The 26,241-nt window shown below is 39.8% G+C and overlaps 1 protein-coding gene across 4 annotated transcripts in view; it reads right to left on the minus strand.

Moving 5' to 3' along the window:
• Positions 1-24,381, minus strand: part of LOC143026518 (uncharacterized) — a 46,990-nt gene extending 22,609 nt beyond the window's left edge. The window contains exons 1-3 of one of the 4 annotated variants that reach the window (XM_076187056.1): positions 23,982-24,381; positions 19,679-19,775; positions 8,363-8,552 (exon numbers count right to left, since the gene is read on the minus strand). In XM_076187056.1, coding sequence (XP_076043171.1) covers positions 8,363-8,552; positions 19,679-19,747 — 259 coding nt within the window. In that variant the 5' untranslated portion in view covers positions 19,748-19,775; positions 23,982-24,381. Of the gene's footprint in view, positions 1-8,362; positions 8,553-19,678; positions 19,776-20,866; positions 21,513-23,981 lie in introns of those variants that run through there. The other 3 variants (XM_076187055.1, XM_076187053.1, XM_076187054.1) reach the window with 3 other exon arrangements.
• Between the last annotated feature and the right edge of the window lie 1,860 nt (positions 24,382-26,241).

Genomic DNA, 26,241 nt, shown 5'->3' on the forward strand with positions numbered 1-26,241 from the left:
AGAATAGGGAGAAATTCACAAAAACTCCCACATCCTCCTTTCCCCCACCCATTCCCTTCCATGTATCACAGTATCATCCATACACAACCATTCTCCACTCACCCTTATTCTGTCTTCTCCCTTCCTTCCTCAACAGACATTATCCTCTTTCCCAATGCCCCTTTCACCCCATCCATCCATCTCATCCTTGGGCACCACCTCATGATCACTCCCTCCACCTCTGCCCTCTACACATCTTTTATTAATCTTTTTTCACTCATTCTCTCCTCCTCACCTCCTCATTTCTCATTCTATCCAGCCTAATAACCCCTACCATAGTTCTCAAGCATTTCATCTCAAACACATCTAAACCCTTCCTCTCTTATATTCCAGATTTCTGCCCCATACAGTGCTGCTGGCACATCCACCCCTTTATTAAGATCAACGAAAGTGGGCTTTGACTACGTGGATGAAGAAATGGTAAAGAAAATATTACACTGGGAAAAGTCCAACAAACCTTCGCTGACACTTAATCCCTACTGGTCCATGGCAGCCAATCAGTGTAGGCTTCTTCATGTAGAAACCCAAATGATCCCCACACAACATATAAATAAGCACATCACAGACCCTGCTCATCACATCTCCCAGAAGATGAGACCAGGAAATTCCAAAACATCACCAACAGAGAAATACAAAGAAATGCCAACAATGAAGATAAGACACTAAATGCTATGAAATGATAAAAAATGAATCCTTTTTAGCCTTCAACCTAGTTTGTGTGTGTGTGTGTGTATGTGTGTGTGTGTGCATGTGTGTGTGTGTGTGTGTGTGTGTGTGTGTGTGTGCGTGTGTGTGTGTGTGTGTGTATATACACACACACACACACACACATTTGAAAGCAGTAAATGAAAAAATGGAAGAATCAATCAGAGACAGATCTGAATGAAATAAAAAACAGTAGAAAAAGGAACGTGAAAATAAAAAACTCTCATTCAAAGAAATAGTGGAGCGCAGGTAGAAGAGAATGCAAAAGGAAACAGTGATCAAGGTGATCAAAGAAACGGAAAATTGGGTGAGAGACACAATGGACAAAAAGAAATGCATTGTGGTTTATGGTATAAATGAAAAACACAATGTACACAAATACCAAAGAGAAAAGGAAGAGAAAGAAATTGTGAAGGAGATACTAAAAGTGGTTCAAGATGAAGGACAGAATCTAGATACAGAAATCGATGATGTACACAGGATGGGTACATACTCAAAAGAAAAAAATCACAGACCAATGAAAATCAAACTAAGAACACAAATGATAGCAGAAGAAATACTATCAAAAGCGGCAAAACTAGAAAACAGTGAAAAATATAAAGATGTGTGGATAAAAAAGGAAATGAATGAAGAGGAATTAGAGAAAGATTGGGTACTGAGATGTGAAGCCAAGGAAAAAAAAACGAGAAAAGAACAGAGATGGAAAAAAATGAGGTTTTTTTTAGAGTACTGGATCTGAGACTGAAAAAATGGTACATCAGAAAAATGGAAACTTAAACCATAAAAGAGAAGAAAAGGAAAAATTAAAAGTGGCATACACAAATATGGACAGGATGATTTCAGGATTAAATGAATTGAATGACTATTTGTCAATGGAGAAACCCGACATAATGGGAATTGTGGAGACAAAGCTGAAAGGTCCTGTACAATTGGGTATGGTGGGACGGGGTTTATACAACCTTTGGTTGAAAAATAGGATGGACAAACAGGGAGGAGTCATGCTATTGACTAGAAAGGACCTAAATGTAATAAAGGCAACAGAGGGAAACGATAATGTGGAATTAATCACAGTTAAAGTCAAAAATAGCAGTATGAAAAGTACATACACACATATACCAAAGGCTTTTTCCCCCTTACACAGGGGGGTAGCCAAAAAGAAAGAGGCATAGAAATCACTCCCACCCATTTCGTTTCCCATATATTCCACTCCCCTCCTCCCTCCTTCCTATCTTGGCACCTCCTGGATGACGGGTCATCCCTGCATCCTGTCCACTGCCCTGGGTCAGAGGCAGTGTCGCATACTTAAAAAAAAAGAAAAAAAAAGTAGAAGGTTTTATAATTGTGTATGTGCCACCAAAAACTAAGACCTGATAGCGAACACTCAAAATTACTAGAAGACACAAAGAATGAATTAACCAAGACAATATGGAGAAAATATAGTAATTATGGGTGACTTTAACACAAAGGAAATAAATTGGGAAGAACTGACAATGGGAGGTGGAGAGGAACTCTGGGGCTATGTCCTACTGGATATGACCATCGATTACACATTGACTCGATGGGTTCAAGAAAATACTAGATTTAGACAAAAAGAACCATCAAGACTTGATTTGATATTCACCTCTGAAGCTAAAATTGTGGAAGAAATAAACTATAAAACACCAATTGGAAAGAGTGACCACATACTAATAGAGATCGAACTTAAGGAACAAAATGTTGTAAGAAGGAACGAGAAACATAGAGAAGGAAGATTAATGTACAACAAAACTGACTTTGTAAAACTTAGAAAAAAAAATCAAAATGCCTGTTGGGAAAAATTTGTAAAAGATGAGACAAAGATGGAAGAGAAATGGAATATTTTCATAGAAATATATAAGGAGGGAACAGACAAACATGTGCCTAAGCAGAAACAGAAAAGGGAGTACATAAAGTGTTGATATAATAAAAAGTGTAGCGATGCTAAAGACAGAAGAGACAAAGCGTGGAAAAAATGAAAAAAAAGAGACAAAGAAGAGACTAAATGGCAAACATACATCAAACTGAGAAATGAATACGTAGACATACGAATAGAGGAAAAAAGAAACTATGAAAAAGATATGATAGCAAAATGCAAAGATCAACCTAAGCTATTTTACAGATATGGAAATGACAAACTAAAAGACAAACATGAAATAGTGAAACTGCGTGAAGGAAATCAAGAATACACAGATGTAGAAATGGCTGAAGTAATGACCAGACACTTTAAGTCTGTATTTACAACTGAAAGCTCACAATTGTGGGATGATAGTCGCCAAGAAGGATCCCCTAAAATGAAAGAAATAATGGTGACAGAGAAAGAAATAAGGGACCAAATAAGGAAACTCAATGTCAGAAAGTCACAAGGGCCACACAGAATAGCAAAATGGATATTAAAAGAATGCGTTGACGAACTCACAGATAAAATACACAAGATAATTGACTTCTCACTCAAAGAAGGAAAAGTACCACAAGACTGGAAAAATGCTAATATTGTACCAATATATAAGGGAGGAAATAAAGAAAATCCAACAAATTATAGACCGGTATCCCTTACAAGCACAATTGCAAAAATATGTGAAAGAGTTATCAAAAATAAATGGACTAAACACTTGGAAGAGAACAAAATATTAAACCCCAACCAATTTGGATTTAGAAGTGGAAGAACATGTACTACAAACTTAATATGCTTTTACTTAAGATTGGTACACATAATACAAGAAAGAGATGGCTGGGCAGATTGTGCCTTCCTGGACCTACGAATGGCTTTTGACAAAGTACATACATACATACATACATATACCAAAGCTTTTTCCCCCTTCCAAGGGAGGTAGCCAAAAAGGGAAAGGCATAAAAATACTCCCACCCATTTCATCCCTAAATACACTCCACACCCCTCCCACCCTTCCTCTCATCTGAGCACCTCCTGGATGACGGGTCATCCCTGCACCCTGCCCACCGCCCTGGGTCAGAAGCAGTGTCGCAAGACACAGCACATCCACAGCAAGGCCGCTTCATTTAATCGGCGACCCCCCCCTCTCCGTCCCCCTTTGCATATAAGGCGAGGACGGGGAGAAATCCCTTCGGGCTGCGTCAAAATTTACTCACACATACTACCCCCCCCCCCATTCCTCCTCATGCAGTCACAACATCATCCATATACAACCATTCTCCACTCACCTCTGTCTTCCGTCCTCTCCCTTCCTTCCTCAACAGACATCCCCCTCTTCCCCAAAGCCCCCTTCACCCCATCCATCCACCTCATCCTAGGACGTCCCCTCATGTTCACTCCCTCCACATCTGCCTTCCATACCTCTTTTACTAGTCTTTCTTCACTCATTCTTTCCATGTGTCCAAACCATCCTAATATTCTTTCATCAACCCTATCTCCCAAATCCTTTTTCACCCCTGTTCTCCTCCTCACCTCCTCATTTCTCACTCTATCCAGCCTAGTAACCCCCACCATACTTCTCAGACACCTCATCTCAAACACATTCAAACTCCTTCTCTCTTCTTCTCTTATGTTCCACATTTCTGCCCCATACAGTGCTGTTGGCACAATCACTCCTTCATACAGTCTCCTCTTAGCATCCATTCCCAAATGTCTATTCCTCATAACTTTTTAACCACCAAAGCATTTACTCGCTTCTCTCAATCTACATTCTACCTCCACCTTCACTCCACCTTTTCCTGCTACACTTGCACCCAAGTATCTAAAACTATCCACTTCCTCCAGTCGCTCTCCCTTAATGTTCACTTCCAGTCTACTGCCACTTTCACCCCTTGTACATCTCATCACCTTACTTTTACCCACATTTATCTTTAGCTTTCTTCTATCATATACTCTCCCAAACTCTGCCACCAGCTTCCTCAATCCCTCCTCTGACCCTGCCACAAGCGCAGTGTCGTCCGCAAACAACAGCTGGCTCACCTCCCACTTTTCTCCATTTTCTTTAACCATCTCCAATCCCTGACTCACTACCCTAGCATTCACCTCTCGCACCACCCCATCCATGTATAAGTTGAACAGCCAGGGCGACATAACGCATCCTTGAGGAAGTCCCACCTTTACTTCAAACCACTCACTCTCTCCATTTCTAATCCTAACACATGCTCTACTACTCTCATAAAAACTCTTGACAGCTCCCAAAAGCTTTCCTCCTATCCCATAAATCTGCATAACCTCCCACAGTGCCTTTCTGTCTACCCTATCATAAGCCTTTTCCAGATCCATAAAAGCCCAAAAAACATCCTTCCCCTTTCCTATAGCTTTCTCACATATCTGTCTTACCACAAAGATCTGATCTACACAACCTCTACCCGTCCTAAATCCACACTGTTCCTCACCAATTACTCCTTCTGTTCCTCTCGTAATCCTCTCAATTAAGATCCTCCCATAAGACATCCCTACTACACTCAACAGGCTAATCCCTCTGAAAATACTACATTCACACTTATCCCCTTTTCCCTTGTAAAGAGGAACTATACAGGCACTTCTCCAGTCCTCCGGTACTCTACCCTCTCTCCAGCAAACATTAAATAACCTCACCAACCAGTCCACCATCACTGAACCTCCCTTTTTCAGACATTCTGCATGGCATCCATCCAGACCAGGTGCCTTACCTGCTTTCATCATCTTTACAACTGCCTTCACCTCATCCTTCCTTATTTCTCCTCCATTCTCCTCACTCATCACTCTCATTTTCTTCGCATTTCCCACTGCAGCTATCTTTCCTTCCCTATCCTCCTTCACATTCAGCAACTCCCTAAAATATTCTGCCCATCTTCCCCTCACTGCCATCTCTTCCATTATCATCTCTCCATCTGTACCTTTTACCTTTTCTTCCCTACTTGATTCGCCTCCTCTTCCTCTCTTAATTTCTTTCCAAAACATCTTTTTATTACTTTCAAAATTTTCTGTCATACTCCTACCCCATTTCACATCTGCTCTCCTCTTTGCCTCCTTTACCTTTTGCTTTACTTCTCTTTTCTTTTCTTTGTACGTCTCATATGACTCCCCTGTCCTCATTTGTAACCAATCTGTGAATGCTCACTTCTTCTCTTCTACAACCTTCTTTGTTTCCTCATCCCACCATTCACTACCCTTTCTTCTATTTCCCCCTGTCCTTCTTGTTCCACACACCATCCTTGCACACTTTAAGACTCCCTCCTTGAACCATCCCCATTCCTCCTCCACACCCATCTCTGCTCTATCCTTTACTCCCTCCCACTCCTCTTCAGCTTCTTTTCGTACTCCTTCTCCTTTTCCTTTTCATTCAAGGAGTTCACTCTAAGAACCTCCCTACCTTTTGTCCCTTTGGGCCTTCTCCATCTATCCTCCACTCTCAGCTTACCTTCCACCAAAAAATGATCTGATATTCCCCCACCCTCTCCCCTTAGCACATGTACATCCTTAACTCTTCCTATCATAATCCTATTTACCACTACATAATCCATTAGCGCTCTATCTACCACCCTTCCCTCCACCACCCTCTCCCATGTGTACTTATGCTTGACTTTCTTCCAAAACACTGTATTTGCTATCATCAACTCTCTTTCTAGACACATTTCCACCATCAACTCTCCACTACGATTCTTTCCTGGAACTCCACACTTCCCAACCACTCCATCGATTGGACCATTTCCCACCCTAGCATTAAGGTCTCCCAGTACTATTACATTGACATTTCTTCCTAAACCCTCTATGCACTCATTTAAATCTATCCAAAAGGCCTCCCTTTCTTCCATGCTCTTCTCACTGCCAGGCCCATATGCACTTACAAAGACCCACATCTCCTTTCCCAGTTTCACCTTCATCCACATTATCCTTGAGGAAACCACACAAAAAACTACTAAGAAAAATTGAAATAATATGTGGAATACAAGGTAAATTATTAGAATGGATGAAAGACTTCTTGGAAGAAAAATGAGTGATACTTAGAGAAAAGAACTCAAAATGAGTAAACATGATAAGTGGAGTCCCCCAAGGCTCTGTGTTGGGTCCAATAATGTTTGCTATTTATATAAACAACATGGATGAAGGAATTGAATGCTAAGCTTCTTTGCAGATGATGTGAAACTATTGAAGAGAGTAACGAAGAAGATTCCAAATCTTTTCAGGAAGACCTGGACAAAGTCTGGAATTGGAGTAAAAAAAAAAATGAAGTGAATTTCAACATTAAAGAATGTAGTATAATGGAATTTGGAAAAAACAAAAATAGAATATCCGATCAATACAAAATTGGAACAAAATAAATTACAAAAGTAAACTCAGAAAGAGACCTAGGAGTAATCATTTCAAATGATATGACACCAGACAAACATGCAAACAAAATAGCTGGAGAAACCTACAACTTAATAAGATCAATGAAAGTGGCCTTTGAGTACATGAACGAGGGAATGGTGAAGAGAATACTAGTTACACTGATAAGACCAAAATTAGAGTATGCAGCATCACTATGGACACCCAGTACAATAAAAAACAAAGAAACTAGAAAGAATTAAAAAAACACTAACAAAGATGGCACCAACACTTAGCATGTTGATATATGAACAAAGATTGGACAAACTAAACTTATCAACTCTGGAGCAAAGAAGAGAAAGAGGCGATTTGATAACCATCTATAGAATTATGAAAGGGATGGAAATCCTTGATAGGGATGATCTACTTAAATGGGACAGAAGAAATACAAGGGGACATGAGAAGAAACTTAAGAAGGACAGTTACAGAACAGATCTGAAAAAGAACAGCTTTCCACACAGAGTGATAGATACATGGAATAAATTGAAAGAGAAAATAGTGAATGCTAAAACTACACATGACTTTAAGAAAGAACTCGATGCGGAAAGATGCAACTGCGGGTCTCTACGAGCATAGCTCTTCTCCCGCAAAATACAACTAGGTAAATACACACACACACATATATACATATATGTGTGATGTGGATCACTAGTGGCAGGAAGTATTACAAATAATTTCGACAGTCACTCCAGGACTTGAACCAAACTCAGTTCAAATCCTGGGGTGATATTCAGAAATTATATGTATACACATGCCTCTAAGGTAGAAGTAACAAATCCAAGATCTAGTAGAAAATTTCAAGCAGTGACAACACTGGTAGAGAAGCAGATCGGAACGAGCTAACCATGATTCACGAGAAGACACTCCTTGTGACTCATGGCTAATTAGGTAGAAAGGAGCCTTCCCATTGGGCATATGAATCATGAAACATTGCTCATTAATTTTTTTTCTCATTATGTGAATCACTTGTTATGTGAGGTGCTTGTTAAATGAGGTTGATTGTATGTGGGGATGAAATGGGTGAGAGTGGACTTATGCACTTGACTTTGGCTACCTCCCTTTTAAGAGAAAAAGCTGTTGGCGCGCACGCACCCCCCCCACACACACACACACATCTCTTTCATACACAAAGATATAAGATAAAAGAGAAATAGGTGAAGGATGGGAGTGACATGGGTGGGGTAGGCACATGTATTAGCTGGCTACCTCCCTTATATGAAGGAAGAAGTCTAATATACCTTGTATATATGTAAGAATATGAGAGAGATTTTGCTGAAAAAATATAACACAAAAGACACTTACCTATGGCAGAGGCAAATGTGAGGGTATACAGAATAGTTGCTGGAATGGGTCTGTCATTATCATGGAGCTTGATCCCAAGACTCTTGGCAATGATGTACCACATCCAGAAGGGCAGACGCCTTGACTGGGTGTTGTGACGGTTTGGCTCTGGGGCTTTAACAACATGTTGTAGTTCATCTTCATTCGCCATCTGTAACCAATTCACAAGGAATTAGCCATGTTATGGTGATTTATATTTAGTATAAATTTGTTACTGAAAATCAGCTTTCAAACATCATGTATTTAAAAATATTTATGAAAAGAACACTTAGATATTGTTATACTAAAACAATTCTGAATTATGCACAGTTTCAGACATAATGTTACATGAACCCCAGGATATTATTATGCTTACAACTTGCTGAATCTGTTTTGATTGGTTTTAGCACTGGGTGGTAACCTGAACTACAGTGAATTTCTGCAATTCTTGTGTTTTAGGAACACTTTCTCTTCTAGGCTTATGTCTGGAGGTAATTTCATATGGAAGTGTTTGGACTTCTAGTGATTTTTATGAAAGTAGCAGTCGCTGACAATACAGATGAGTTAAACACCATGTGAGGACGGAGCCTTTATTTGTATGTTCCGTACATGAAAATGCTGTAATAAGCGAAACGTCGTACAAATAAAGGCTCCGCCCTCACATAATGTTTAAATCGTCAGACTTCCAGTAATGCTTGATTGTAATCTATATACATACAGATGATACTATGATGCAAGAAAGGGAGGGGGTGAAGGTTAGAGAGTGGTTGTGTATGAATATTTTGACACAGCCGGAAGGTATTTCTCCCTCTCTTCTCTTTTACTGCATGAGGGGACGGAGGGGGTGTCACCAATAAAGTGAAGCAGCTTTGCTGTGGATGTGCTGTGTCTTGCTGCATTGCTTCTGACCCAGGGCAGTGGGCAGGATACAAGGATGACCCGTCATCCATGAGGAGCTAAGATGAATGGGAGGAAAGGATGGTGGATGGGAGTGGAATGGGTGGGAGAGGGTGTATACCTTTTGACTTGGCTAATCCCTTTTAAGGGGGGTAAAAGCCCTTAGTATATATATATACAGATAATATGCATTTCTTATACATGTGTTGCAAAGCACTACAGGGAAGGTTTTGGAACATTTGTGTATGGTAGAAGTTACTAGGTTGGATAGAGTGAGAAATGAGGAGGTAACAAGGAGAGCAGGAATGGAAAAGGAGATAGCAGACAGGGCTGATGAAAGATTATTGGGATGATTTGGACACATGGAAAGAATGAATGATGAAAGATTAAGAAAAGACATGTGGAGGCAGAGGTGGAGGGAGTGAACTTGTGGGGATAACAGAGGATGAAATGGATGGATGGGATGAAGGGAGCATTGAGAAAGAGGGTAATGTCTGTTGAGCAAGGAAGGGTGAAGGCAGGAGATAGAGATGAGTGAAGAGTGACTATGTATAGATGATACTAATATGCAAGGAAATGGGGGGTAGGGAGTGTCTGTGTGTGAAAGTTATTTTGATGCAGCCCGAAGGGATTTCTCCTCATCTCTTTTTCTGCATAAGGGGAAAGAGAGGGGGAGGTTGCCAATTAAGTGAAGCAGCCTTGATGTGGATGTACTGTGTCTTGCTACATTGGTTCTGGGTGAGATACTGGGACGACCCATCACCCATGAGGAGCTAGGATGAGAGGAGGAAAGGGTGGACAATGTTTCCTCTAATTTTTTGCTGAGTGCGGAAATTTGCTTGCTTGCAAACTTTGCCTTCTCTGAAAAGTATGTGTGCACTCATGCAAGCCACCATCTGATCATCTAAGCAAATATGCATGATTTGTAAGTTTGTATTACATATTATCTCTACCAAGCAGTGGCGTACCAAGTGGGGGGTACCCCCAGGGCAGCACAATTTTTGAGGCAGCATTTTATGGTGACCCAACAAATTCATATTCAAACATTAGTAACTTTGAGTAAAATAAATGGTTGCTACAGTTTGTCTTTTTATTTTGCATACCTATATACCTGTATTATTCCATTTTTGGTGTTTTGATGTGTGATTAAAACTTTTAAGTGGTGGCCAAATAAAAATCTGCCCCAGATGGCATTTGTGCTGGATATGCCACTGCCACCAAGGAAATCATATGACAACAATCACAGACCTAACATAAATATCTAATATGCACTTGATACCGCTCTGATTAATAATAAGAAATAAAGTTAAAAATTAACACTAATGACTGATTACCTTTATTTAATATTTCTAACTTTTCAAATACCTTCAAATATACATACATACATCAAAGGCTTTTTTCCCCTTTACATGGGAGGTAGCCTCTAAACATACATGATAATATAAGACCATTACCCATTCCCACCTTGCTAAACATTCACATTATAAAGAAAAGGTAATTTTCAAAGAAATAGTTCATCAACAAATGCAGGAGAAGGCTGAAGATGTAGTTATCAAGGTAATTAAACAAAAAGAAAACCTAGTAAGAGATACAGTAGACAAGAATCAATGTATAGTAATTCATGGTCTAATGGAAAAACAAAAACAAAATTTGTTCCTGAGAGAAAATGAGGACAAATAATTGGCAAAAAATGTCCTAAAAGTAGTACAGGATAATGAGCCAGAAATAATTAATGGAAATAGAGGAAGTGCACAGAATAGGTATGTAGAAGGAAAAAGCTGACCACTAAAGATTAAACTAAGGTCACAAATGGCAGAAGAAATCTTAACAACAGGAAAATTAGCAAAAAGCAAACACTATAAAAATATATGGATATGAGGACATAAATGATGAGGAAAAAGACAAATTTAGGACATTAAGAAATGAAGCTAAAAAAAAAAAAAATAAATAAATAAAAAAAAAAAAGCAAGAAGAGAACAGAGACTGAGAAAATACAGTTCTATTGGAGAGTGTTAGATACGAGACAGAGGGGTCTAAAGGTAGTAATTTCATTTTCAGATGCCTTAACAATTACTTTAAATTCAGCTCTTTTCACTGTGGAACATGAAAAGTGTGTAAACTGTTCTCATTAATGTATAAATATTTCTCATTAGTTTAATTTCCTTCCATGTAACAGAGATCCCCAGATCCTCATGGTAAACCACACAGTGTTGTTGTACAAGATGTGGAACTCCTAATTTAAATTTTGCAGCAACACCATTAACCATTTTGGTACAATGATGCCTATGTAGGTGTCATGCATGACCCGCGAGTGGCTACACGAGGATGCTGGCATCAACGTCTTGATTATATATATTTTTTGTAGTTGTACATGAGTTACCCCCAGATTCTGTGAACTGGTTTGATCATGTTTTCTGTGTTTATTATTACTCAGAGTAAAAGAGAATGAGTAACAAGGCAGTAACTTTATATCTTAAAATGCAAGTAGTGTGATGCAAATTAAATATGGCAGCTGATGCTGCAGGCGAGAATTTGAATCATAATGAAGTGGTTAACTTTGCTCAGCATCACTGAGACTCCATCAGAGGTAAACATCACCATTTTTTGGAGATCAAGTTTCTTTTTTTGATTAAACTGTTTTATAGCCTGCAAATGTAAACTGTTTTATATGCCTGCAAATGAATTATTCCACCAAAATATGCTTTATATTCATTACAATCTTTAGCGAGAGCAAACAGGCTAGGGCCCATATATCAGAGCGGCCACAGGACACTAAACAAACTTGGGCTGATGCGATGCCAACTGGGTCAAAGGTCATCGCTGAAGACTTGCACCATTAGACAACGGTCTTGACATCAAAACTCCTTTCGGCAACCCTCAAGAGTGCCACCTTTCTAAGATTTTTTCCATTGGGGACTCCTTTGTGGGGAATGCCCCTTTTGCCTTCTTTAACTTTTAGCTAGGGAAGTCTGGCAATCCTCCAGAGTTTTCCTCTGGGCTTGCCAGCAGTTGTTGTATCAGACTAGGCTCAGAAATTAAAGAAGAAAAACCAACATGCCTTTTGTTCCAACCCCGCCACGCATGACAACATTCCTTATATATACATGGGAGGAACACAATGCCCTGAGGAATTATACACTAATGTAAGGGGTAATTATACCAAAGTTCATTAAATACATATTTGAACATTTTATTTCACCTACTCTATAAACCGATGTGACATCCCCTTAATAGCTAATAAGACATTGCCAATAAAAACTTTAATCTGCTCTGGATTCAACCGTTTTCATTCTCCATCACCTGAATTTTCCAGCAGTATAACCAGTACTCCTGTAGCTGGCAATGAATGATTTTGTTGCCTAAGGTTGTGTACACCATTTAAATGTATTTTACTTGTCAAATGGCACTTCAAAAAGTCCAGCTTCCAAGTGGTCTTAAACTTCTTTCCATTCAAAAAATACCCAGAAATCTTTGCATTGCAACAATAAATACAAACAACTCCAGCAAACAACACAACATACACTCTACAAAGGATTTGTGGGAAAACCCAGTTTCGGCTGTGGCATTCCTTGGGGAGACGGGACTGCTCAGACAGTCTAGGGAACGACAACAACAACAACAACAACTCCAGCTGAAGCACCATAGGTAAATATTTCATGCAGCTGAAAGTTTATCAACTCATGAGCTTTTGGTGTAGTAGTTTTCAATATTTCATCTAGGTATTTGGCATTTAGTGGCAAATATATATCAAAATAAGAAATGAATATGTAAAAATACATACATATACCAAAGGCTTTTTCCCCTTTAAATGAGGGTAGCCAAAAAGAAAAAGGCATAGAAACCACTCCCAACCATTCCATCCCCTACATATTCCACTCCCCTCCACCCTCCTCCCTCCCTCTCATCTTGGCACCTCCTGGATGACGGGTCATCCCTGCATCCTATCCACTGCCCTGGGTCAGAAGCAATGTCACAAGACACAGCACATCCACAGCAAGGCCGCTTCATTAATTCGGCGACCCCCACCCTCCATTCCTTCATGCAGAAAAGGAGAAGACAGGGAGAAATCCCTTTGGGTTGCATCAAATTATTTCTCATACATACTTCCCCACCCCCCCATCCCCCACCCACTCCCCCTAATGCATCACAGCATCATCCATAAACAACCATTCTCCATTCACCCCTATCTTCTGTCTTATCCTGTCCTTCCTCAACAGACATTCCTCTCTTTTGTCCCCTTTCACCCCATCCATCCATCTCATCCTGGGACACCCCCTCATATTCACTCCTTCCACCTCTGCCTTCCACACCTCTTTTACTAATCTTTCTTCACTCATTCTTTACATGAGTCCAAACCATCCTAATACTCTTTTATCAATCCTATCTCCCAACTCCCTTTCCACCCCTGTTCTCCTTCTCACCTCCTCCTTTCTCACTCTATCTAGCCTAGTAACCCCTATCTTACTTCTCAGACATTTCATCTCAAACACATTCAAATTCCTCTCTTCCTCTCTCATGTTCCATGTTTCTGCCCCGTACAGTGCTGTCGGCACAATCACTCCTTCATATAACCTCCTCTTAGCATCCATTCCCAGATGTCTATTTCTCGTTACATTTTCTAATCCACCAAGGCATTTACTCGCTTCTCTCAATCTACATTCTACCTCCACCCCACTGCTCCCTTTCCTGCCACATTCACACCCAAGTATCTAAAACTATCCACTTCCTCCAGCCTCTCTCCCTTAATGCTCACTTCCAGCCTGCTGTAACTCTCTCCCTTTGTACTTCTCATCACCTTACATTTGCCCACATTTATCTTCAGCTTCCTTCTTTCACATACCTTCTCAAACTCTGTCACCAACTTCCTCAATCCCTCTTCTGATCCTGCTACAAGCGCAGTGTTGTCAGCTAACAACAACTGGTTTATTTCCCGATTTTCTCCATTTTCTTTAACCATCTCCAACCCCTGACCCACCACCCTTGCATTCACCTCTCACACCACCCCATCCATGTATAGATTGAACAGCCAGGGCAACATAACACATCCCTGATGAGGTCTCACCTTTACCTCATACCATTCACTCTCTCCATTTCAAATCCTAACACAAGCTCTGATACTCTCATAAAAACTCTTGACTGCTCTTAACAGCTTTCCTCCTATTCTATATATCTGCAAAACCTCCCACACTGCCTTCCTGTCTACTCTGTCGTAAGCCTTTTCCAATCCATAAAAGCCCAAAAAATATTCTTACCTTTTCCTATTGTTTTCCCACATACCTGTCTTACCACAAAAATCTGATCTACACAACCCCTACCTGTCCTAAACTCACACTGTTCCTCTCCTAATCCTCTCAATCATGACCCACCCATAAGTCTTCACAACTACACTCAACAAGCGAAACTTGTTGAGTGTAGTTGTGAAGGCACACCCAGACTTAACGCACTTCAGTCAATCACTGGAACAACATTTGGACAAAACAAAGAAACTAATATAACAATATACAAACAATGCATACGCTCAGTGTTGAATTATGCGAGTCCTGCATGGGCTCCTAATCTCAGTGAGACACACCACAACACCCTTCAAATCATACAAAACAAAGCCCTAAAAACAATTACAGGCTGCACAAATACAACACCTACAGACCATTTACACCATGAAACAAAGGTCCTCAAAGTCAAGGACCACCTCGACATGAGAGGCACACAAACACTTGCCGCAGCCACCGCAAACACATTACACCCGCTACACTACATAGCAGAACACCCACACACACCAAGAAACATTAAAACAACACCCAAAGACCTTTATCACGCACAGATACTCTCTTCTCTTCCTCCACAACCACCAAATACCAGCCTCCGGAAACATATTCATAATCATATCACTCACCGCTCCATTAACACACTGAAAGACAACACACTGCTGCATGCCAGACCCCCTGATATCCACCCTTCTGAATCCTCTCTCCCACGAAAGGACAGAGTCCACTTGGCCAGACTGTGGTGCGGTCACCACCCAGCACTTCTAAGCTACCAGAAGAGGCTGGATGACCGCATTGTGAACAGCTGCCCAGGATGTAACACTTCACCCCATACCATACAACACATAATGGAAGACTGCATTATACACAATCATGCATGCAAACAACACAACATACACTCTATATAGGATTTGTGGGAAAACCCAGTTTCGGCTATGGCATTCCTTGGGGAGACGGGACTGCTCGGACAGACAGTCTAGGGAACGACAACAACAACAACAACACTCAACAAGCTGATCCCACTAAAACTACTACACTCACACTTGTCCCCCTTTCCCCTTGTAAAACAAAACAATACAGGCACTCCTCCAGTCCTCCAGCACTCTACCCTCTCTTCAACATTAAATAATCTCACCAGCCAGTCCACCATCACTGCAACTCCTTTCTTCAGACATTCTGCATGGCATTCATCCAACACAGGTGCCTTACCTGCTCTCATCATCTTAACATACTCTTACCCCATTTCACATCTGCTCTCCTCTTTGCTTCCTTTATCTTATGCTTAACTTCCCTTCTCTTTAATTTGTACTTCTCATACGATTCCCTCGTCCTAATTTGTAGCCAATCTATGAAAGCCTACTTCTTCTCTTCTACAACCTTCTTTGCTTCCTCATCCCACCACTCACTACCCTTCCTTCTATTTCCTCCCGCCCTCCTTGTTCCACACACCATCTTTGCACACCTTATGACTCCCTCCTTGAACCATCCCCATTCCTCCTCCATTCCTAGTTCTACTCTATCCTTCCCTCCTCTCTCAGCTTCTTATACTCTTTCTCCTTTTCATTCTCATCTAAACAGTTCACTCTAGGTACCTCCCTACCTTCTGTCCTTTTCCTCTTTCTCCACCTATTCTCCACTCTCAATTTACCTTGCACCACAAAATGATCTGATATTCCCCCACTCTCTCCCCTTAAAACATGTACATCCTTAACTCTTCCTACCATACTCCTGGTCACCACTATATAGTCCATTAACCCTCTATCTGCCACCCTTCCATCTACGACCTTCTCCCATGTGTACTTATGCTTGACTTTCTTCCGAAACACTGTATTTGTCTTTCAAGACACATCTCCATCAAGACATCAACTCTCCACTACAATTTTTATCTGGAACTCCATACTTCCCAATCACTCGTTTCCTACCCTAGCATTACGGTCTCCCAATACAACTACATTGACATTTCTCCCTAATCCCTCTATGCACTCATTTAAATCTACCCAAAAATTCTCCCTTTCCTCTACACTCTTCTCACTACAGTACCAGGCCCATACGCACTTACAAAAACCCACATCTCCCTTCCCAGCTTCCCCTTCATCCACATCAGTGAAACCTCCTTCCACTCCACTACACGCATACCTATCCCTTCACTTACTAGTATAGCCACCCCTTCTCTCCCTTGTCCCCTCTTCACTCCTGAGAACCTCCCAACTACACTCCCAAACTCACACTTGCCCTTCCCTTTCATTTTAGTTTCACTCAAAGCCAGCACATCCATCTTTCTTCTCAGAAAAAAACTACCTATCTTTTCCCTTTTACTCTCATCTGTACCATATCCACACACATTAAACGACCCAAACCTTAGGGTACTGGTTGGTAAACTCCCAGGCCCTCTTATGCCTTTACTTTTTTTTGGGAATGTCCCCTTTGGGGCTACAGGTTGCAGGACTCCTAATCTCATCACCCATCCCGTTTTTTGTCGCCTCTTACGACTCAAGTGGGAAGACTTGGTGGTAGCATTCTCTTTCCCCACCACAGGGTAGGCAAAAAAAGGAAATGAATATTCAGAGAAATGGCACAGGACAGTAACAAGGGGTTGGGGGACAGCATAACGGAGGGACAGTCGTAGCATAAAAGTGTCATAATTTCTCTATGAACAGAGTTTTCCTCTATCACAGACAAAATGATGTGTGGCTCTGGTCCGTAGGGGTACCCCATATAGACCCTAAAGTATCAACTGCATGCTACTTTGCCATAATAACATGCAGGGAAGAAAAGAGAAACGATGAAAAGGACATAATAGGAAAATGCAAGGACCGACCTATACTATTCTACAGGTATGTGAATGACAAACTAAAAGATAAACATGAAATAGTGAAACTGCATCAAGGGAATAATGAATATGATGTAGATATGGCTGAAATCATGAACATTTTAAATCTGTATTCACAATTGAAAGTACACAAAATTGGGAGGAAGGACAGAAAGATTCCCCAAGTGAAAGAAATAACTATGACACAGAAGGAAATATGGGACCAAAAAAAACAAAAAACAAACTTGAAGTCAGACAATCACATGGGCCAGATGTAATTGCAAATTGGATATTAAAAGAATGTATAGATGAACTAATGGACAAAATACACAAGATAACTGATTTCTCACACAAAGAATGAAAAGTACCACAAGATTGGAAAAATGCAAATAATGTACCAATATACAAAGGAAGGGACAAGGAAAACCTAATTAACTATAGACCAGTCTCTCTTACAAGCACAATAGCAAAAATGTGTGAAAAAGTTATCAAAAGTAAATGGATTAAACATTTGGAGGAGAATAATATACTAAATACAAAACAATTTGGATTTAGACGCAGAAGATCATGTGCCACAAACTTGATTTGCTTTTACTTGAGGCTAAAAGAAATAATACAAGAAAGGGTTGGATGAGTAGATTGTGCCTTCTTAGATCTATAAAAAGTATGATAAAGTACCACACAAAAAGCTACTGAAAAAAGAAATGAAATAATAGATGAAGTTCAAGAAAAATTATTGGAATGGATGGAATATTTCTGGAATGGGAGAAAAATGAGGGTGGTGCTTAGAGACAAGAACTCGACCTGCGAAGAACTGATAAGTGGAATCCCACAAGGTTCTGTATTGGCTCCGATAATGTTTGCCATATATATAAATGACATGGATGAAGGTGTGGAATGTTATATGAACTTCTTTGCAGATGATGTGAAACTACTAAAGAAAGTTAAGTACAGCAGAAGATTGTAAATCACTACAAAAAGACCTGGATAAAGCATGGGAATGGAATCAAAAGTGTGAAGTGAATTTCAACATCAAGAAATGTAGTATAATGGAATTTGGAAAAAGTAAAAACAGAATACTGGGACAATATAAAATTGGTACAGAGGAAGTTAAAAAAGTTAACTTGGAAAGGAACCTTGGACTAACTATCAGCAATGACATGGCACCAGACAAACATATCAATAAAATATTTGGAGAAACTTTCAATTTACTAAGATCAATGAAAGTGGCCTTTGACTACTTGGATGAAGAAATGATAAAGAAAATATTAGTTACATTGATAGGAACAAGATTGGAGTATGCTGCAACACTATGGACACCCAGTACTAAAAAGAATATAAAGAAATTAGAAAGCATACAAAGAGAAATGGCAAAGATGGCACCAACACTCTCCAAACTGACATGAACAAAGATTGGACAAACTCAAACTACTAACCCTGGATCAAAGAAGAGAAAGAGGAGATCTACTGACCATCTACAGAATTATGGAAGGGATGAAAGTCCTTGATAGAGATGATTTACTAAAGTGTGATAAAAGAAAAAGAGGACATGAAAAGAAATTTAAAAAGGACAATTATAGAAGAGATCTGAAAAAGAATAGTTTCCCACACAGTGTGGTGGATATCTGGAATAAATTGGATGAGGAAACAGTGAGTGCAAAAACTATACAAGAATTTAAGAACAAACTTCATGCTGAAAGATACAAAGATGGGTCACTACAAGCATAGCTCTCTTCCCGTAAAATACAAATAGGTAAATACACAGCAGCTCCAGTTCCTATGGTCTCTCCAAGAAAGCTCCCATGCATACATCCTTCTCACTCCAAACAATTCTTGACAGGTTTAATCAACTTCCCTAGCCATGAAGACTGTGGGCAACCCCTTAACATAGCCTAAATAGACTTATTTTTGTCTGCTCTGTATATTTCTTGAGTGGATGAATGGGGGGAGGGAGGCTTGCCATACAATTAAGCTCTCATTTCTTGCTGTGGTGCTGTGGCTTAACTGCAATGCCTCTGACCTAAACAATGGAGCAGGAAACTAGGATGACCTTTCATATATGAGAAGCTATGAGGGGGGAACAATGAATGGGCTTTTGATTAGTCAGGGATGGGTGTTGGCAATTGTACACTTTAAAATCAAGCTACCACCTTATGTGGGGAAGAAGTCATTCTGCTATCTGGTATATATATGTATATATTATTATCATTATCATAACCCTTAGAGCAAAGTTATGCTCATATTAATTTTGTTCTGAAAGGACTAAGCTGAGTACAGGCTAACAAAAGAAGGTAGGTATTAATTAATGCTCCCCTTTTTTTAACGTACTTGGAGTTGTAATGTTCCAGCTCGATAATATTCCAGAGATGTTTCAGATTCACTCCTTTGCCGCTGCATTAGTGAACTGAGTCGCTGTCCGATGCCACTGCAAGGCAAAGCACAGAGCATTAACATGTTGATCCCTTCCATAGCAGGCAATCAAAACAATGGTACAACCTAGTAGCTTCAAGATAAGGTTGCACAGAATGTAAGGAATTAAATACACAATTATGACAGATTCTATTTTCTGTATATTTCTACAATTAATCTCAGCTGCATTTATAGAATGGGTGGTGGGAATTATTTACAAAATTATCTATCTATATACCAAAGGCTTGTTCCCCCTTACAAGGAAGGAAGCCAGGCAAGGCACACACCCACTTCCACCTGACCTATCCCCATCCATCGCCCATGGCTTCCCTTTCATCTTCACTCCTTGTGGACGAAAAGTCATTCCTGTTCTCTACCCAGTACCCTGGTAAGAAACATTGTTGTGCATCCACAGCAGGGCCAGCTGCTTTACTTATACAATGCCCCCCCCCTCCTCATCCCCTCATGCAAAATGCAAAATTAGAGAAGACAAGGATAAATCCCTTCAGGCCATGTCATTTTATAATCCCTTCACAGCTATTTTCTATTTACACCCATTTCTTGCCTTCTCCTTTTCCTGCTTAAGATATTTTCCTTTTACTCAAAGCCCCCAACACCTCATCCATCCATCTCTTTCTTGGTCTTCCCCACAAGTTCCATCCTCATCCACCTCTGCCTTCCACACTCTTTTAGCTAGTCTTTCCTCACTCATTCTTTCTATGTTTCCAAAGCATCCTAGAGGCAACAGTACAAATCTTCTTTTTGGAAATTTATGCGAGGGACAGAGCTTTGCCCAGTTGCCTTATCTGGGAAACCCAATACGACAAACCATTGATTAATCCAACCTAAGTTTCTATCTACACTAGCGAAATAGACAGCAACATAACATATATCGGGCAGAGGACCTCTAACAGGAGCCCATGTGGGTAGTCTGGTCCCTCCACTGCTCTGATACCCTACCTTAACAACACCACAGGCAATGCAACAAACAATACTAATATAACCCATTATATTATCTAACTACTTACCACACTGCAGTCTAGTGTATGCATTATCTATTTATACCAATGTGATCTATGCCTCAACCTCAAGTTTCTTCCAACTTACGCAATGCCATCTACATGATCTGAGCCACATGAGAAGAAACTACTTCCTGAACCCTCAGATCTGGAGAGATTTGAAGTCCATTTTTTTTCACCAAGAAAATCCTTGCTACTATGCGAGTCTTCTGAATTCTTGGAAGAACTCAAATGAAGGCATTCTTTCAAATTATCAAATTCATTTAAATCAAGCATATTCTCTAAGGGAGCATCTACTTCTCTGTCTCCGCTTCCAAATGCTGTATGCACATCTTCCACTATTTCCTGATTCAAGTCTTCAGTTGCAATAACATTCTTCTTATCAATTTCATCCCCTTGATTCAACTTTTTATTGTCAGTTTCAAACTTAACTGCTATATTTGATTTCATCTTACTGGTTGCACAAACACTACTTTCGGGCTTTGGATCTTCATGTTTTATATTACTAGAAAATAATTTAGGCTTAATTCTTTCAAAGCCATCATGTTCTGCCATTGTATCACATCCAACTGTCACAGTGCTCTGGATGCAGAATTTAGAAGATTTACATTGTACATCCTTCAGTGACATGTTCTTTTGAAGAAGCCAATGCAAAATATTCTATGTGTATCTCCTTTAGAGACACTCAAAGTCCAAATATTCAATGACTTCAGGCAGTAAAATAATCATCCACAAAATTCAATGTCAATACTACAGAAATTCTTGACACAATTGGCTTTCATCAATGGTACAGAATGTTACATCTTATCATGCATATCACCTTATCACTGAATAGCAAATACCAGTTACCACTAACCTTATCTTTTTTTACTATAGAACAATAAGACTTTCCTTTTCATTCCAGTTATCATTTCCATGGTCATATGAACACCCTCAACCTTTAAACAAATGACTAATACTAAAACATATAAAAGATGATAGTACTGTACATAAAATTATTTGTACATTCTCATCTTGTCCTCATTTTCTAAAGATACTATTACAAAGGACTTTGAATTTATCATTATTACAAACATGTAAACAAGGAGAGGAAGGGTGAGGTACAGGAGGTGGCAAAGTTGATAATAATAATTGTTCCCTAAAGTGTCACTGACTGAAGACCTGCAACTGTCCTCAGACTCTCATTAATCTCTCTAGAAAGAACAATGAACTGTTCTGCATTGCATTAATATAATATTATTTCTATTAAATCAACTTTTTGTGGTAGGACAAGAGCAGTTGCTGATTGTCAGCACTCTGTATGTGAAAAGGAAAAGGAAATATTGTTTGGGTTTCCTGATATCCTGGACCAGGTTCAGAGACCATGTGTCAGTCCCTCAGAGTTGTATCTCCATGTTGAAAGGAGGATATTTTGCACATCTGAAATATAATGGTCCAGCAACAAGACCTACTCCACCACCCCTCTTGTATGGTACTAAGCATGTCAGAATAAATTACTATCATCCTATTTGATCACCAAGAGCAAAACTTTTCTTTGAATATACAAAGGACTGTTGATAATCTATATTGCCATGTTTAGCACAGGAGGTATGGGGGAGCAAAATGTGTTATCAGACAACAATACACTCCAACAGTGCTAAATATTGAAGAGTTCTGGTGATGTGGAATAAGGATATAAATCTCTCCAGTCTTTTTTTTTTTTTTTTTTTACTATTATTATTGCAAAAGTGCTTTTCTTTATAGGGCTCTCTTAGCTAATATCTTCTCTAGGCTGTTTGCATTTTTTTATTATCTTTGTTGGAAAAAGGAAGAGTGGCTTCTAAGTCCGGTTTTATATTTTGTATATATATATTTTTTGTCCTTGCCTCTGGATTTATGAATTTGAATTTTATTTCGGGGAAATATTGTTATTCATGTTACACTGTTATTTTGGTGTTAGGATATTTCCATACACAACTACAACTGCCTTATGGGTGGGGGGGTGGGTTCATTTTCAAGTTTTTAATGGCTTAGACCTCACTTTCAATACACACATGTCCTTCAGCCCACATATTAAGGACCTAACAATGAAAATAAAATTCTGGAGTGCTTAGTGCTTCACACCAACATCAAGTTGATCACCAACAACACAAGAAAGATCCTACTACTATTGAATATCCTTGAACTACCAAAACTTAAAATCACTTAGGGCTAGTAGTTTCAGCAAGACTGGACTAAAGCTGATACAGTCTTCCTTGGTATCTATGAGGTGTTAGCTTATAGATTATAAGTCTATAAGGAACATCTAGACCAGTGGTTCCCAACCTTTTCCGGCTTGAGGCACCCTTGCCAAGCCTTTCAAAAGTCCCCGGCACCCTTCTTAGAAAATCTAAATTCTAGTTTGTCAGTATTTTGTTGATTCAACATCAGTGTAACAAAATTCTGTCCCTGGATAATATGAAAATACTCATCTTTACATTGATGCTCCTTTAATGAACAAAAATGGATGACAATACAAATATATAATTGTCACAGTAATTTTTTCCCTGAATTTTGGCAGCACCCTCCGTTGATCTCACGGCACCCTTTGGTGCCACAGCATACCTCTGCTTTCATACCAGATCTGGCCCCACTTACCACTACAACAGACTGGGCCTCATCTCTACACATTTAAAGCACAACATGTCAATTGTCATGATTGAGATTAATCATTTGAAATGTAAACAAAATTCCACATTGTGACATTCCACATAACATTCACTAAAACAATTTAACGAAACTAGTTAATTTTCTGACATATTTGACTTTGGTCTTTGTACTCTTTCCACCATCCACACAACTTACCCATGTGTTAACCCTCTCCTGGTAAAAAAAAAAAACTATTATTCTTATTATGCATGCTGCCAAACCACTTTATTCAGTGGAAGGAGAGTTCCTGCAACCAAGTTTTACTCTTGACATAATGATAATTATAGTAATCAATTTACCTCATGACAAGAAATTGTTTTAACTCACTGACAGTGTACCATCTTACCTTTTCCTTCTCTTCTTCCTAAGAGTGTAGAGTGCACTTTTCTTATGCAGCAGAATAAGCTAAATTAAACACGCCGTACACGACAATAACAGTGACTTCAACAAGTAGATCACGAAGTAAATTGTGGATTTGTCAAAATACAACGTATATTCCAAGGACACAAATTGTCAGCTGATATGTATATACTCACATAAAACTTAACCTTCAAGTTCTTGCGTGCCGTTTCATTTAAACATACAATTATACTTTCTTCCTGTTTACATAAAATTTACTTGCTTATCTGTTCCTTGTTTACATCTTTTGCTCTGGTGTTAAAGCAACTACGTATCAGGGATCAATTGACTAAAACTGTTAACACTGAAAATAGAGTGCACAATTGTATGACATTTCTGAACAAATAACTTAATAGAATTTCCATTACTATGTTGTCTTTTTTATTCTTTTGTTGACGTTCTCATCCGAGTCTGAAGTTATGCGCTTGTTTTCACAGAAGTAATTAATTTAATATTTTATATACTATGCAAAAATTCTTCTTAGTACACAAATATATTCCCGGCTTATTGGAATTGTTGCCTTTCTCTTGGTTGTTCACTGACAACTATGATTATCACAAATAATGTCGAGGCCAGGATAGAGTTCGCCTGCGTATTGCATGACACGAATGGCAATTATATAACTTCGTAAAAGCAGGGTGATAACAGCCGGATGAGGCACATTGCAGTGGGAGGAGAGATATAGCTTGTTATGCAACACAGTCAGGCATTCCTATATGCACTATAAGTATCTTAAACAAATGAAAAAATCACGTGTTAATGAGATTGAAAATAACTAGCGCTGAAAGAATTAACTGACAGCTCGTGATTGAATTACATAGCCTAGGCCACAGAGAATAAGTTTCATATCTGGATCTGTTAGGCATTGGAACAGAATCTACAAACAGGTCAGTAATCCTAGGTTGTGTAAATACTACATTGCTAGGCAAACTCAGCCCAAGAAGTAATTTTTACTAGTGATGTGTATATATATACAATATACTGCCATCCTAACTTATAAAAGTAGCAAAACTGATTGAGGATATTACACACACACACACACACACACACACTCCAACACGTGATCCAAAGACCATGGTGAATTACACACACACACACACACACTGTTCACCTAGCAGCGAGTAGGTACGGGACGTTAGTCAAGGAGTTGTGACCTTGCTGTCCCGGTGTGAGGTGTGTGAGTGGTCTCAGACCTACCCAGAGATCGGCTAATAAGGAGCTCTGAGCTCACTGCCGTAGGGTGGTGTCTGGCTGTCTCGACAGACTGCAGCAGATCCGAGGTGAACACACACACACACACACTGCCGTAGGGTGGTGTCTGGCTGTCTCGACAGAGACTGCAGCAGATCCGAGGTGAATACACACACACACACACACTCCAACACGTGATCCAAAGACCATGGTGAATCACACACACACACACACACACACACACACACACACACACACACACACACACACACACACTCGAAAAAAAAAAACTCGTGGCGCAGTTGGTAGTTTCCGGCTGCCACTACGGCGGTCCGGGTTCATATCCCACCCAGGGCTGAAATAATTAGTATCGCTGCGCTGCGGGTTGTTACTCCAACTCTGGAGGGCGGGGAGTTGGCTGTGTGTGTGCGTGTTAGGTCACAGCATTACCCATAGATCGGTTATACTATATACGAACTCTGAGCTCTCTTCCGAGAAGGAAATAGATGTCGATCACGAGTCCAACACGTGATCCAAGACAATGGTGAATCACACACACAATTCGTGGTACAGTTGGTAGAGTTCCTGGCCGCCATTACGGCGGTCCGGGTTCGAATCCCGCCCAGGACTGAAATAATTTCAGTACCGCTGCATTGCGGGTTGTTACTCCAACTCTCGTGGGCGGGGAGTTGGGTGTGTGTTTGCTTGTAAGGTCACAGCATTACCTAGAGGTCGGCCATATATGAACACTGAGCTCTCTTCTGAGCAGGAAATAGCTGTCGATCACGAGTCCAACACGTGATCCAAGACAATGGTGAATCACACAAAACATGCAGTCACCCTTCACTCAATTATTTCCCATTTCATCTTACCTCCTTGTGGATGAAGGGCCATCCCTGTCCCCTTCCCACTTCCAGGGTCAGAAGTAAAGAGCCATTTACACGGTCTAACAGTTTGACAAACCCGGTTTGTCAAACAAGTGTTTGAAGTGATGTTTGACCGTGTGAATAGGGTATTTGGTTGTAAAACACGTTCGACAAATGTGTTTGACGACCAAATACCCCATGAATAAATAAATAAATAAATAACGCGAGGAGAACGGAGGCTGAAAGAAAGGAGTTCTATTGGAATGTCTTAGACATGAGACTGAGAAAATTATATGTCCGGGTAAGTGACACGAAAGAAACAAAACGAAATTAAAAAAAA

Source organism: Oratosquilla oratoria, chromosome 6 (genome assembly GCF_046742065.1).
Source record: "Oratosquilla oratoria isolate Oo_2021 chromosome 6, ASM4674206v1, whole genome shotgun sequence".
NCBI classification, from domain to species: Eukaryota; Metazoa; Arthropoda; class Malacostraca; order Stomatopoda; family Squillidae; genus Oratosquilla; species Oratosquilla oratoria.